Source organism: Pseudorasbora parva, chromosome 17 (assembly GCF_024679245.1).
Source record: "Pseudorasbora parva isolate DD20220531a chromosome 17, ASM2467924v1, whole genome shotgun sequence".
NCBI lineage: Eukaryota > Metazoa > Chordata > Actinopteri > Cypriniformes > Gobionidae > Pseudorasbora > Pseudorasbora parva.
Genome location: NC_090188.1, coordinates 26,115,673 through 26,131,884, shown reverse-complemented (window position 1 = coordinate 26,131,884; position 16,212 = coordinate 26,115,673). Strand labels below are relative to the sequence as shown.

The 16,212-nt window shown below is 38.9% G+C and overlaps 1 protein-coding gene across 2 annotated transcripts in view; it reads left to right on the top strand.

Annotated features, from left to right (window-relative positions):
• The window catches only part of kif16bb (kinesin family member 16Bb), a 65,347-nt gene extending 55,526 nt beyond the window's left edge, over positions 1 to 9,821 (top strand). For both annotated transcript variants that reach the window (XM_067422442.1, XM_067422441.1), the window contains 2 exons: positions 5,333 to 5,402; positions 6,979 to 9,821. In XM_067422442.1, the coding sequence (XP_067278543.1) occupies positions 5,333 to 5,402; positions 6,979 to 9,087 (2,179 nt within the window). In that variant the 3' untranslated portion in view covers positions 9,088 to 9,821. The remainder of the gene's footprint in view (positions 1 to 5,332; positions 5,403 to 6,978) is intronic.
• The last annotated feature ends 6,391 nt before the right edge of the window (positions 9,822 to 16,212 follow it).

The window sequence follows — 16,212 nt, the reverse complement described above, 5'->3', positions numbered from 1 at the left end:
CAAATATTGGCGCCCGTTACGTGAGATTTCATAGTGAAATTGCATTGGCTCTCGTATGTCTTGTGACCAATTGCGTCATTACGTCAGCATTGATTGTAAAATGTCATTGGCTCTCGTGTGTCTTGTGACCGATTGCGTCATGTTTAAGAGTCTTTTGAATTATTTGAATGAGATATGAATGAGTTTGTTCACGGGGCAGCGGGATCATCATTTCAGCGATTAAAACATCAAGATCAACTCTGTTCTTCACATGAAGATATCGTATGACTTCAGAAGACTTGGAATGCAACATGAGTCAATACTTTTATACTGCTTTGGTCAGTTTTTGCAATAAATACTTGTGACTGTACATTTATTTGCCTGTTATGTGTTTTATATTGTTTAGATATGGGTAGGTTTAGGGTAGGAGTGGAGTTAGTTGCTCCAAAATATAAAAGTAGCCTTTAAATATTAATAAAATCATGTCTGCTTTTATAAACGCAAAGAATTAAATGCGTCTGTTTATGACGCCAAAGGTTTATCATTGTAATGAATGGAGCACCCAGCGCGTCGCAAAATGACGCCCAGGGGCACCTTTAGCGTCTTAATTGTGACGCGGAAGGCACTTGACTATGCTTCGGATTTTGACGCCTTGGGAGTGAGAACGGGTTGAATATAACATCTCAACATTCACAAATATACATTTCTGACATTCAAAAACCAAACAAAAACAAATCAGTGACCGATATAGCCACCTTTCTTTGCAAGGACACTCAAAAGCCTGCCATCCATGGATTCTGTCAGTGTTTTGATCTGTTCACCATCAACATTGCGTGCAGCAGCAACCGCAGCCTCCCAGACACTGTTCAGAGAGGTGTACTGTTTTCCCTCCTTGTAAATCGCACATTTGATGATAGACCACAGGTTCTCAATGGGGTTCAGATCAGGTGAACATGGAGGCCATATCATTAGATTTTCTTCTTTTATACCCTTTCTTGCCAGCCACGCTGTGGAGTACTTGGACGCGCGTGATGGAGCATTGTCCTGCATAAAAATCATGTTTTTCTTGAAGGATGCAGACTTCTTCCTGTACCACTGCTTGAAGAAGGTGTCTTCCAGAAACTGGCAGTAGGACTGGGCGTTGAGCTTGACTCCATCCTCAACCCAAAAAGGCCCCACAAGCTCATCTTTGATGATACCAGCCCAAACCAGTACTCCACCTCCACCTTGCTGGCGTCTGAGTCGGACTGGAGCTCTCTGCCCTTTACCAATCCAGCCACGGGCCCATCCATCTGGCCCATCAAGACTCACTCTCATTTCATCAGTCCATAAAACCTTAGAAAAATAAGTCTTGAGATATTTCTTGGCCCAGTCTTGACGTTTCAGCTTGTGTCTCTTGTTCAGTGGTGGTCGACTTTCAGCCTTTCTTACCTTGGCCATGTCTCTGAGTATTGCACACCTTGTGCTTTTGGGCACTCCAGTGATGTTGCAGCTCTGAAATATGGCCAAACTGGTGGCAAGTGGCATCTTGGCAGCTGCACGCTTGACTTTTCTCAGTTCACGGGCAGTTATTTTGCGCCTTGGTTTTTTTACGCTTCTTGCGACCCTGTTGACTATTTTGAATGAAACGCTTGATTGTTCGATGATCACGCTTCAGAAGCTTGGCTATTTTAAGACTGCCGCATCCCTCTGCAATATATCTCACTATTTTTGACTATTCTGAGCCTGTCAAGTCCTTCTTTTGACCCATTTTGCCAAAGGAAAGGAAGTTGCCTAATAATTATGCACACCTGATATAGGGTGTTGATGTCATTAGACCACACCCCTTCTCATTACAGAGATGCACATCACCTAATATGCTTAATTGGTAGTAGGCTTTCCAGCCTATACAGCTTGGAGTAAGACAACATGCATAACGAGGATGATGTGGTCAAAATACTAATTTGCCTAATAATTCTTCACTCCCTGTATATATATTAGGGATGGGGCCGATCCAGTATCGGTATCAGGACCGATACCACCGTAATTCACGTATCGGATTTTCCCGATCCAACCAGCGGAGATATCCGATATCCATGAGCCATGTCTGCGCTTTAACATGGTCTGCTGAAATGACTCCTGCCTGCTTGTCTGCTAGCTGGCTGCAAACTATGGAATGGATTTCCTGAACGGAGGCGCGGCTCAATGAGACACAGAGTTATGAGACAAGCCCCTGCTCAGGAAATCCATTCCGCAGTTTGCAGCCAGATAGCACGATAGCATTGAGCAGCATTGTGGCTAGCCATACACCGCAGAGCAAGACGATGGTTGCAAAACCGTAATTCAGAGAGATGGAAGCTCCCTCGCGTCATACACACCGAACGCAATCAAACATTCAAAAAAGCAGATAAGTTCAGACAAGACTAGGACATTAACAATCGCCATCTGCGGGTGTGTGTCGGGTGTGGCGCGTGTAACACTCACACTAGCCACTTTGAACTTATTATGGTCTTCTCAAAATCCATTTGTTATAATCGCGTTGTGCATCACACGTGTTTCTATTGAGTTTATGAATATAATAATCAGAGGCGTTCAGATTAGCCGAAGTTTTGTTCAAAGCGCACACAGCTCTCACTGAAATCTACACTAAAAGCAGAGAAGATTGTACTACGCAGGAGATTCATTCAGCATACAGTGATTGGCAATTTTTGTTCTATTTCAGCCCCGAAAATACTTTCAAACAAACAGCAGAACTAGCGCATCTAATATGACTGGCATAAAGTCTGCTTGATGTTCGTGAATTTAGGGACCGTCTCTAAAGTTACGTAAAACATTGGTATACGTTTCTAACTTCAATAGTATTTGAAGAGAATGACTTAGCCATCAACTGACTGTAAAGTGTTTATCTAGGTGTCAGGTATAATGCACACCTTTTGGATTTTTGATATTTAATAAAATAAACATATATAAACATAATACACAAATATATGCTTTATTTCACTAGGATATTGTATGGGATGGGCTCATATGCTAGATTTAAATGTGTCATAGCTGATAGAACACTGATGAGAATATTGCTTGAGAATATATTTACAGAGATAATATTAGTGATTATACAGTATATTAGAGATATAATAGTATATATATATATAGATAGATGTATGCATTATGCATTGCCATTGACAACGGCGATTTATAAGGAAGGAAATCCCACAGAATCTAGCTTAAAAAGTGCTTAGTGCTGCTTGATTTATTTGTTGTTTGTTGATTTTCAAATATAAAACTTGTTGAAATGTTTTAAGTTTGTGCATCTGTTCTTTTTGAACACTTTCATCTTATTTGAATAAAACCGTGATAATATTCGATAACTGTGATAATTTGGGTCACTATAATCGTGATGGGAAATTTCCATACCATTTCATCCCTAATACATAAATATCATACTTGCCGATTGAGAGGAGTTTATTTTAGAATCATATAAAATCAACAATATGATAATAATAATATTAAAGCAAACACAGCTCTGGTATCGGAATAGTATCGGTATCGGCCGATATCCAAATTCAGGTATCGGGATCGGATCGGAAGTGAAAAAATGTGGATCGGTGCATCCCTAATATATATATATATATATATATATATATATATATATATATATATATATTAGGGATGCACCGATCCACATTTTTTCACTTCGGATCCGATCCCGATACCTGAATTTGGATATCGGCCGATATACTTTTTAGATTTTCTGTGTTTTAGAGGTGTATGACTGTATTTTAACAATTAAAGTATGTTCAAAGTAAAAGATTTCATGGTATTATAAGGGGATTTTTGTGTAGAATAACAGTAATAAACTGTAAATATCGGATAAGAAATTACTGTTTTTTTACAGTTTAGCTATGTTTTTTTCCTGACAGTATTTTTCTGCTTTAGCCCCTGCTGCCAGAAAATAACCAGTTAATAAACATTTTTTTTTACAGATTTTTTTTTTTTTTTTTTTTTTTACAGTGTAGCAGTGCTGTGGTTTTCATTCACACACTGATTAGTACGTGGATAATAGCAAATGTATTCGTTGATAGTTTTTCAGCATAATACATTTTATCTGTTATTTAGATTACATTTTGAAATGAAATACTTGCATGTTAAGATATTTGCTGGAGCTCTTTATTGAATTTTGCTGATTGTTTAGTCATTGACTGAAAGCTTCAGTTCTTGTCACAGCTGTGATATTTAATTAAATGTTTCTCTAATACAGAGAAAAAGTTTCTTTCACTGAATTGTCTTAGATTCATTCATGCCCATTCACTCTGTTCTGTTTAATGTTAAAAAAAATAGATACACCAAGTGTTGTTAATTGTTTTGTGAGTCCCAATGCGTGTGATGAATGTAAATAGTCTTCAGCCTCTCCAGCATAGACCTTGGGAGGGAAAAGATCACAGACGGGGCACAGAGAGAAGAGGATGTATATAGAGTGAATATAAAGGAGACAGTTAGAAAGGATCCACACTCCACACAAGGTTCTCATATCAAATGCTGTGTTTCTAGTCTGGACCTATACTGACCTTTACTTATGTTCTTGCAAATTACAATTCTTCAGTAAATGATGCACTGGATTTCACATATGCTTTACATTTTTACAACCCTAACCAAGAAATACTCCTTTGTATAAAAAAGTGCCTTTGTGACCTGCATTGTAAAATATGTTGTGTTTACCTTTGTGTCTAAAATGCTCTCAATAGGTGCTCTGCTGTTCAAAAACCCAAGCTCAAGTACAAGATCAGTACCCTGCTGTTGTTTTCTACCGGGGGCATTTCTGACATTTTACAAGGTTTTGACTTGTACATGCTCTGCTATCCGAAAAGTTGTGTATGAGGCTCCATTAATTTTTTGGCTTGCTGTCCAAAATCCTGTTGAGCTTGATGGAAAGTTGTCTGCGTTTCCCACAAGCTGCTTTTCCATCCCTGTGTGAACAGTCTGAGAATGAAGTGCTTGTATGTAAATCCTCAAATCTACATGCACACATTCTATTTAATTTCACAGCTAGCTGAGTGGCCCTAATCGCATCCAGACATTTGGGTCTTTTGCTATTCAAATATAATAGACACTTTTGGAGTTTAGTCTTTTTGACTTCCCGCTGTTGGAAGTCTCTTGTGTCATAACCGTAGCAAAAATAATTAAAATCACTCTTCAAAATAAAAGACTACAGCAGCTAGGTTTTGAATATAAACCTAATTGCTTAGCTCTTTTGTGGCCATGCTTAAGTGTAAATCATTTAAAAGAAATATGCTTTCGTAATCCGAATAATATAAATACAAATATTGATTTTCTAGTTTGTTGATTGATCTAAAATGGAGAATGTTTTCTCTTACAGTTCTAGAAAGGTTTCTGACCAACCCGAAGGTGACGTAGAAGACTGTTGTTTCTCAGGAGAGAGTCACCAGGTAAGCATGTGTTGTTAGGTCGTGTGTCCACCAAAGTAGTTTTTCTAGAGGCTGGCATATTTTTCCAGTTGGTTTCAATGGGAGCAGCGTGTTTTTAAAACAGCAGCAGCGTGATGAGGTGCTGAGCGCCTATTTGACGCTTAGCTCTAAGTGTTCAGCATTTTTTTGAAACGTGTTTGAGTTGATGAGTTGATGAAATGAGTTGAAGAATGTTCAACTCATCACTGTCACTTTTTACCCAGCCATCCAATCGCAGTGGAGGAGGGGGTGGGACAAATACAACACCGACCTACCGCATACCGCCTCATTTTGTAAGAAGCATAATAACAAAACAAAATCATTTAAAACGGACCAGAGCGAATACTTTACATTGTACCATCATTTGTATAAAGCAGACATTACGTATATCTCTCTCAACTGTGCTTTCAAGTGCCCACAGCTAGGCGTTTTCATCAGCGCGCCTAGCGTTTTTAGCTGGACACATGGTCTTAGCCTCCACTCAGTGCCTTATTACATGCTCTGTTTTACTACTCGATAAATTATGCTCCTCTATTCTTTAGGTCTAAGACAAAAACCAGAGGTGCTAACTTTTGTTTGTGACTGGCTGGACAATAAAGTTTACCTTGGCCTTGACCTTGACCTTGAATAGCTTGCTTTTTGTAACTTCTGTATAGGGACCTGCAATTAAGAATTAAGTTTTGAAAAACAAGCATACATGGAGTTGACCATTGCCTGAAGGCAGTGCAGCTGCCTCAGGGACCTAGTGGGAGCCAGAGCTGTTTTTATGTTTGCACTTGAAAATTAGAAAATGCTGAAATTGTCATTCAAAAGCCTCTGCTTGAACTGTGACCGCATTATCCTATTCTTTTGTTTTTTTTATTTCAGTGCATAATGAGCTCTTTATTTTGTTCAATTAACTCAGCAACTGTATGAATATTAGTCACACAGTGTCTATTATAAATAATTAGACCCTAATAATACAGCTACTGTCTCAGTTTTTAAATAAAACAATGGCATCAGAAGTGATCCACAGTGATATCACTGAGTGTTTTGGTTAAACTTTTATTGAAGGTATTTTTATTACAGACAGTGCGATTGTTTCTTATTAACACAGAAACATGCTGTTATTTTTGTTACAAATATGAACTGACTGCCTTAAGCTTTATTTGCTTTCAATTTAAATAATTAAAATGCAGAATAATTTGAGTAGAAAAAGGCCTCTGATGATGTATACATTTTTTTACCTATAATATGCGTTTTACATTTGCTTCATGGCTACCTCCTAGAAAGAGAGTGCATCAAAGTAATGGCTTTCGTATTTTCATCTGTGGAAAAGCAGCTAATACAAATAGCATGCAGAGCCTTTCTAACAAATATAAAGATGCACAGAGTAAGTGTTTCCAACCAATTACTTCTCACTGCTTTCACTCCTGGCTCTTCCATTTACAAGGTAACGATAATAAAAGAGTCTCAACATTATTTGCATAAAACATTGTTACATTTATTGAAATATATTAGAAAATGTACTGACCTAAATACTAAACTCTATTGACACTTTCATTTTTTTTCTCCTTAGATATTTCCCACTTCTCTCGCTCCTACAGATTTCCTCTTTCCTCAAAACAATACAGACAGTAGTTTTAGCGGACCTTCAGAGTCTCCGCACGTTCCTGTGACACCCACGGCGCTTACAGAACACCGTGCCACTAACAACCCTGCAAGAGATGCCAAAATTCATGGAAAGTCGCTTCAGACAAGTCTCAACATCCAGTGGGAGAAGCAGCAGTCAGCCCCTCATAAATCAGAAACTGAAGCTCCGTCAGTGGACGTGACACATAAGGAAACTGAGGGGGAGGAAAAAGGGGTGAATGAAGGGCTCTGGGATGCTAGAATACTTCAGGAGTGCCGTAACAGGACCTCCGGGCTCCTGGATGTCGAGCAGCAGTATCTCTGGCACCCGGTCGTGGACTCAGAAGGGAGCTTGTTAGTTGAGAAATCCCATATACAAAGCAGGCACTGTGCCACGGGAGGAGGAGCAGCCTTTGTCCCCAGCTTGACTGGCTTGGAGCACTTTTCACAGAGGCATAGCCCAGTTACCATGGGGGGCCAATTTAGCGACCACATTTTATCCAGAACGTCTGTTGAGAGTCAAGAAGCCAAAGCCCATCCAGAAGGAAGTGGGCTCAGCTCTAGCCTGGGGAGCCTTGCAAGTAGAGTGTCCTGGATGCTGGCAGACGCAGGACGTGTGCTTACAAACTCTTTGAAGGAACAAACTGGTGGTAGAGAAAGCAGCTGGTACAATCAGATGTGCTCGCTGGTAAAGGATCTACCCTTTGTACACCATATCCAGTTTGAATTGACACTAAGACCACAGGCAAAACCAACTCTGGAGGCAACCCAGTTTCAACGCAATCTGTCTCATAGTGAGATATTGTCAGTAAGAAAACAGAGTGTGGCGTTGCCTTCCATGCAATCCAGAACAGATGAATGGAAGAGCCCTTTGAAGGGTTTGGAGGAAACTCAGACAAGGGATTCGGTGACCACCCAGATTAGTGAGGGACTGAAGGTATGCTCTCAAAGACTACACTTTGTACCTGACTCCTTGCTCCATCTCCAGAACCTTCCCCCTCAGCAGCTTCTCTCCTGCCTGCAAAATGTCATCCCTGCCCAGTTGTTAATGGAAGAGCGGGTGTTAGCTTTATACTGGCTTAGTGTCGCCACCTGTTATCAACCAGATCCACAGCCTGCAGTAATTGTCATTTTCCAGACTAAGCTTTTGGTGGTCACTTTTGATCTTTTGACTGATTCTTCCAGCCCCACACACTCTTTAAATGTTTTCTATGAATTAGAATTTCAGGAACTGCAGGAGATCCACATAGGTTTTGCTGGGCAGACTGTCAGACTGACAGGCATCACAGAAAACAGCATACTTACCTTGCACACTTGCAATGCAGTCTTAAGTCAAGAGCTGTCCCGAACTTTACTTGAGGCTATTTTCCCTTCTGAGAGAGGTGCATTGGAACATCCGCTACTCTCAAGTGACATAGTATGTTTGTCCTTAGACTGGGACTCCCATATTAGGGATTTGCCTTTACCCTCTGGTGGGCGCCTTACCTGTTCTTTCCAGAAAACCCTGGCTAAACTGGTCTTCCTGTTACATGGTAACATGAAGGGTGAACGTCCGGGACTTGCACATGTGCAACTACTTCTTTACACGACTGTCAGATTTCAGCGATCAACTCTCGAACTACACACTGACCCTATTGTACCTGTTTCCCAGCTGGCACCAGTAGACTCTGAGCTTGTCCAGCTTGTCCTGACTGACACGCACCTGTGTCTCTTGCGTGAGGATGCCGTTTATCACCCACCTCCGCGTTCAGTAGTTATAGTGGCACGCCAGGCCCAGTTCAGGCTAATAGATCTGCGGCAGCGTTTGGACATCCGTTGCGTTCTGGTCAGAGAGGGGTACGGCAGTATGCGTCTGGATGTGGTTTTTGCAAATGTTTATCGGAAATTCGGTGGTACTGGAGGTCACCCTCAGCATCCAGAGGTCTGCAGTGCTGATGAGGCAGCTGCCCAATCTCCTACCAACTCTGATTCATCTCCCCGGAATGAAGTGTGGAAATTAACTTTCAGCAGCTCCGCTGAGGCCACCTTCCTGATTAATAACTTGTCAAACATTTGATCAAGGACCTTCCAGCAAAATAATTAACAACCAAGTGAGGAGAATTCGACAGGAGACTGCAAAAAAAGCTGAGTGCGTGAAGTTCCATGAAGTTTCATGTCTAGCATTGAGATACATTTTTCCTGACTATGGGATGAGTAAAGGCCGTTCACACCAAGAACGATAACTATATTAGTGTCCACACCAATGCACAATATACTTCTGTTTATTCTAAGCACATGCTGCAGTTATCCAGATGTCTGCCTTTAAAGGCATGAGCTATTTAAAGCTGGTTGTATTCTAAATGTCCATCTATGTTTTCATTGATCATTAGTAGGAAAAACATTAGTTGTGAAAGTGATTCCAACAATATTGTTTCTCTGTGCTGTTATCATTATAGTTGTGGACTCTGCTATTCTTTTATATTAAGAATGATTTTTAGAACTATCTTTATCATTACAGTTATCGTTTTTGGTGTGAATAGGCCTTAATCATTGAAAGTAGTGCCCATGATGACGCTAGTTGAGACTATTGACATTAGTAGTAATGGTGTTTGTTTGGCAATATATAGGCAGATCAAAAATGATTGTTGATTCAGAGTACTGTATAATGCATCTATAAAAATGTATAATAGGATTAAAGAATTTGTACTCAACCTTAATTTTCATGTTCATTCTATTCAGTGCCAGTAATAGAATTTAAAGTACGAGATTTGTTTATCCCTTTGTATCACCAGTGCGCTTTATAGTGGAGTTCATTTTCTCAGACTGAACAGTTTTGTTTTGGTTGCGCAGTGATGTACCACCCAAGTATAATAATGAAAAAAAAGAAATTCTGCATAAAAAAACAGCTTCTTCCTCTCTTCAATTTTCACACTCTTGTCTTTAACTCATATAGCCTTGCTTTGCAAAAAAATAGAAAGAAAAAAAATCATGTTGCATGCCTGCAGCATCCAGCAACTATCAGTATGCTTCTCTTGACCGGTGAATGGTGTGAGGAGATTCCAAGGTCAAGGTGAGATTTTTTTTTTCCCTGCAGGGTCACTTAAGTTCTCTCTGCATCACATTGCTAGCTAATAGCTTCATGGGCCCCTTTGTTCCAGACCCTGCTGTGTAAAATATTAGTTATAGTCCTCTCGTGCCTCCATTTTGCCAGCCATGCTCCCTGTTGTAGACTTTATGCCACTGAAGATGAAGATGAGCAGGAAAAATACTTTCTTCCTTCCTACCGTGTCTAAAAATGGTATACTGTGTAGGAAATTATGGGCACGTATACAGTGCAATCAACTAGTGCTTTTCTTTAACAATGCCAGCCAGAGATGGAGAGAGTGGCTTTTAATAAAAGTACATCATGTGCCTTCTCAGAAAATCAGAGCTTTTCACTTTTTCAGAACTGAAATAGTGTGTAAGTGAAAAGACCCTGTCCAAAGGACAGATAGATTTTTTCAGAAAAAAATGGCTTTTATGATGGACTGTAATATAAGCTGTTGTCATTTTTATTTATAGCACAAAAAACAACAACAACCCATATATGTGTTTTATGCAGGCTTTAATTTGCATGTATTGTTATACTGTGCTTCCTCATTCATGTTTACAGAAACATTCATATAATGTTAAAGATGCAGTCAATTATTTTCCTCAAAGTTTTAGTTTTGAAAAAACGAATAATAATAATTTTAAAGAAATAAAAGTAAGATCATTTTTAAATGCATATCCACATGAGATGAAGAGTCATCATATTAGTGGCTTAATAAAAGCTGTTTGCATACCTTTATTCTAAAGGTGTCATTGTTAGAATGCAACTATATATTTAAGTACTGAAAATAATAATTAACAACATGTATTTACTATAGGATTAGGTTGAGGGTTAGTTGCATGTAATTATGCATAATTTACTGTTATTACTATGGTGAGTACATGTAGCATATTCTGTAAAATTAAGTGTTACCAGCTGTTTTATTTAACATGTAGCGGATCAAATTTCCACACAGGAAAAACACATTTGGTCATCAGGAAAATTGCTGCCATTCTTGATTTTTGTGTGCTAAAGTGAAATCTGCAGAGGGAATCGCTCCCTCTTGTCAGCTTTGTCGAAAGTGTTACCTTCTTGCTTGCTTTAAAGGATTAGTTCACTTCAAAATTAAAATTTCATGATATTTTACTCACCCCCATCTCACCCAAGATATCCATGTCTTTCTTTAGTCGGAAATAAATTAAGGATTTTTCTCCTCACTATAGACTTCCATGGTTACCAAAATGTTGAAGGACCAAATCAATGCAGTTTCAAAGGACTTTGAGGGGCTTCAGAGCCTCTGCGAGGACAAATCCGAGACGAGAGATATAGGGTCTTATCTAGCGTAACGTTTGGTCATTAAAAAAAAAAAAAGTATGTAGTTTTTACCCTAAATTGCTCATCTTGCACTGCTCTGTGACGTGCAATCACGTCAGAAAAGTCACATAGATGTAGGCAGAGGTACTGCCCAAAGTGAATGTGTGAGGACTAATACAAACGCCCTTCACCAAAAAACACTCCATCTTCAACTTCAAAATCGTCTGACATTTTACATTCGTTTTTTTTTTTTTTGCTAAAGGACATTTGTATTAGTCTTCGCAACTCACTTTTGAAGCTCACATCAAACATCTGTGTAAGACCTCATTCTTCCACCTCAGAAACATTGGCAAACTTCGTCCCGTACCAACTCTGGCAGATGCGGAGAAGCTTTTCCACGCCTTTGTCTCCTCCAGGCTGGACTACTGCAATGCGCTCCTTATCAGCATCCCTGACAAAAATCTCCAGAAGCTGCAGTATATTCAGAACAGCACTGCTAGGATCCTCATGAGGGTGGGCAAATACGACCTTATTTTCAAATCACTCCACTGGCTTCCTGTCTCACTCAAGATTGAGTATAAGATCTCCCTCCTTACCCACCAGTGCATCCATGGTACTCACCTATCTCAAGGAACTCCTCACCAAACAAACATCCACACGTAACCTTCGCTCTGTTGTGACTTGTCTTCTCAAAACCCCCAGGACCAAACTCCGTACTATGGGAGATCAGGCCTTGTGCTCTGCAGCCCTCATCTGTGGAATGCTTACAGACCCCACAGACTGTAGATGCTTTTAAATGTGGTCTCAAAACCCACCTTTAGCAGAGCTTTTGATTGATTTGTTACTTCTTAATTTTTCTTTTTTTTCTTCTTTTTTTCTTTTGTTGTTGATTGTTTTAAATCTGTAGCACTGAGATTTTGTTTTATATAAAGTGCGTTGCAAATAAAATGTATAATTATTAATTTATTAATGTACACATTGTGAACACGGGGGTGGTACTTCTGACTACGTCTAGTGTGATGTTTCTGACGTGATTACGTAATTAGTGGAACGCTGCAAGATGAGGAATTTAGGTTAAAAAGTATCTTCTTTTTTTAGAAATAACTGATTTTTTCACTAGATAGAACCCTATTCCTCAGCTGGGATCGTGTAGATCTTCTGAAGCCCTTCGAAACTGCATAGATTTGGACCTTCAACATTTTGGTTGCCTATTTGGTTGTCTAAGGTGATGAGGAAAATAATGGAATGTATTGACTGAAGAAAGAAAGACATGATGAGGATGAGTAAAGGGGGTGAGTAAAATATCAGGAAATATTAATTTTGAAGTGAACTAATACTTTAATCTATCAGAGACTCCATAATTCCGTACATGCCCTATGCAGTGCATCTGAAAAGCATTCACAGCGCTTCATTTACTCTATATTTTGTTATGTTAAAGCATTAATCCAAAATAGATTCATTTATTTTCCTCAAAGTTCTACGAACAATACCACAAATAAAGTTTGTTTAAAATCTTGCAAATGTATTAAAAATAAGGGGGGGGGGGTACTTTGTTACACCAATTACAGCCTCAGGTCTGTTTGAATATGAAACTAAAAGCTTGGCACACCTATTTTGGGGGCAGTTTCTCCCATTCTTCTTTGTAGGACCTCTCAAGCTCCATCAGGTTGGATGGGGAGCGTCGGTGCACAGCCATTTTCAGATCTCTCCAAAGATGTTCAATCGAATTCAAGTCTGGGCTCTGGCTGAGCTGAGCCACTCAAGGACATTCACAGAGTTGTCCCCTTGCCACTCTTTTGTTATCTTGGCTGTGTGCTTAGGCTCATTGTCCTGTTGGAAGATGATACCTTTGCTCCAGCCTGAGGTGAAGTGCTGCAGAGATGGTTGTTCTTTTGGAAGGTCCTCATCTCTCCACAGAGAAACTCTGGATCTCTTTCAGAGTAACTATTAGGTTCTTGGTCACCTCCTTGACTAAGGCCCTTCTCCCCCGATCACTCAGTTTGGCCGGGCAGCCAGCTCTAGTAAGAGTCCTGGTGGTTCTAAACTTCTTCCATTTACAGATGATCGAGGCCACTGTGCTTATTGGGACCTTCAACGCTGCAGAATTTTTTCTGTACCCTTCCCCAGATCCATACCTCGATACAATCCTGTCTCGGAGGTCTAGAGACAATTCCTTGGACTTACAGTAGTTACAGTAGATTTTACTTAATTCTATATGTGCAAATATAAATTAAATATAACTAATTCATGAATGTTAAAGTTAATAGTAAGTATTTTACTTTATAATATCAGGTAAGTTTGTGTCAGAGCAGTAGCAGTAAAATTGACGTGTTATGAGGATTTTATGAAGTAAATACAATTAAAAAAAGATTAATTTAAGTGTCTGGAAACCTTTGTGAGCTTATGTATGCGCTTTCAGGAATGGACACAATTCATGAACTAATGACTTTCACAAAAGGGTTCAGTCAAAAAGATTCATAAAAAAAAATCAGATTCACTAAGGGAGTTAGGATTCCCTCACTGAACAGTAACATCTGATCGAAATGTACCGGGAATCACTACTGTGATGTATATTTTAGGTTCGTAAGACAAGTTGTGTATTTAAAGATTCATATTCACAACATTAAATAATGGTTCTAAAAACATTTAATCCACAGTGCAACAATATCATCGCTTACAGTTTAGCATACACTCTTAGAAGAAAAGGTTCTATCTAGAACCTGAAAAGGTTCTATCTGCACTACATATTTGGAACCGCTAAAAGGTTCACTGCAACAACAACAAAAGGCTTTTCTTAGTATTTTTGTCTTGTTTCTAGTCCAAACATCTAAAAATATTTACTAGACAAGCAAAAGAGTGTTTTTGCTTAAAATAAGCTAAATAATCTGCCATTGGGGTAAGTAAAATGATTTTACTCACCCCGTTAGCATATTATTTTTAAATTAAAAACTCTTCATTTTGAGTTTTTCCCCAAAACAAGACAATATTTTTTAGCATAAAAGGTTCTTTGGAGTATACTTAACTATACTTTTATATAGAACCTTTTAGTGGTTCCAAATACGTTGCGCCGATAGAACCTTTTCTCCTAAGAGTGTATGAGGTTCAAATGTGACAGTGAGACCAGTTTTCACTTTAAGTCACATAAGTTTAGAGCTATAGCATTAATGCTTCATTAAACTAATAAAATAAATGACAGGGTGATTCTTTTACTTGTGTACTGTTCAGATAAAGAGCACGCATCCACCTCTGTGATGAGAGAAAAGCTTGTTTTATTTGATTTAGATTCATCACATAAAAAGCCTCCCTAACAAATAACGTTACTGCAGGACGGGGAGCTGTGTTATGCTGGATACCATTATTCAACCCAACAGAGGCCCCAAAATTTGCTAGCTACCGTGATAACAATAGTATTCGCTGTATTGCTGTCATGCTAGTCAATAAATTGTGCAGGCCAGAGGGCTCTGTGCCACTGTAGTCTCCTTATGGATGCTTTTTGAATGCTTTATCCATCACATTAGAAGCAAGCCTGTTTGAAATATAACAAATAAAGCAAGATGACAGCGCAAATAGAAAGCCACCCTCTTCCCGCTCGGTACCGCTGATCAGGTCAAGCGGACAAAAGGCAGGGAATGATGTGTGGGGCTTTTTCTGAGAAAGTGTGTGCGTACGAGCGGAGCTTCTTGCCTGGACCAGCGAGACCTCTTATCTCGCCTCTGCAGGCCCTGTGAGGTGGGATGCGTCCTCTTTCATTAATATACTTCACACCTCCTCTGCTTTAATGGCTTCAGGAGTGCCCAGTGCCTGATGGGAGAAACAGGTGGGGCCTCTTGGTGAGCTGACAGCTCCTGAGAAAATTTCTCATTTTAGCAACCTCGTTGCTTCGCTCTCTCTTTTTCTAAGAGAGCCATCAATCATGCATGTATGCCTTTGTTTGTAACCTTAGCTGCTTGATCCCAGAAGATCCATCAAGTTAGAGTACAGTAGCCTACATTAAGTTAAACAGTAATGACATTGAAATATAGTGCTGCTTCTTTCTAATAGGGCCTCTTAAAGGAAAACCATATTTAGTAAGCAAAAGAGGAAATTATATGAGCAATAGTGTTACACATCCTGAATTAACAATACAATAGATGGAGGTTTAAATGTTTGTTAAAACAGGACAATTTTGATGAGGAACATTATGTTTTTGTTTGCCAATCGAACAATATTAAGTTATAATTTAACATTGAGAATAATGCTATATTGTGTTTCATGGATGTTGATTAGTGGGATTTTTCATTTTGTAAGAGCAGTGGTTTTCAATTATTTGTAAACCTTGACACAAAAAATATCATCATATTGGGTATGATGATATTGGGATTGATTGGGTATGATGGTCATATGGGTAAATTTTTTTTTTAAATTGAGCTTTATACATCATCTGAAAGCCGAATAAATAAGATTTCCATTGATGTAGGGTTTGTTATAGGAAAATTGACAATTTGGCCGAGATATGAATATCTGTGCAAAAAACATACATATTGAGAAAATCGCCTTTAAAGTTGTCTAATTGAAGTCCTTAGCAATGCATATTACTAATAATAATAACTTTTTGATATATTTAGAGTAGGTAATTTACAAAATATCTTCATGGAACATGATCTTTACTTAATATCCTAATGATTTTTGGCATAAAAGAAATATTGATAGTTTTGACCAATACCATGTATTGTTGGTTATTGCCACATATCCATACGAATTATGCCTGGTTTTGTGGTCCAGGGTCGCATTTAAACTTTTGCATCTCCTTAAAAATGTTTTTTTTTTTAAATAAATACC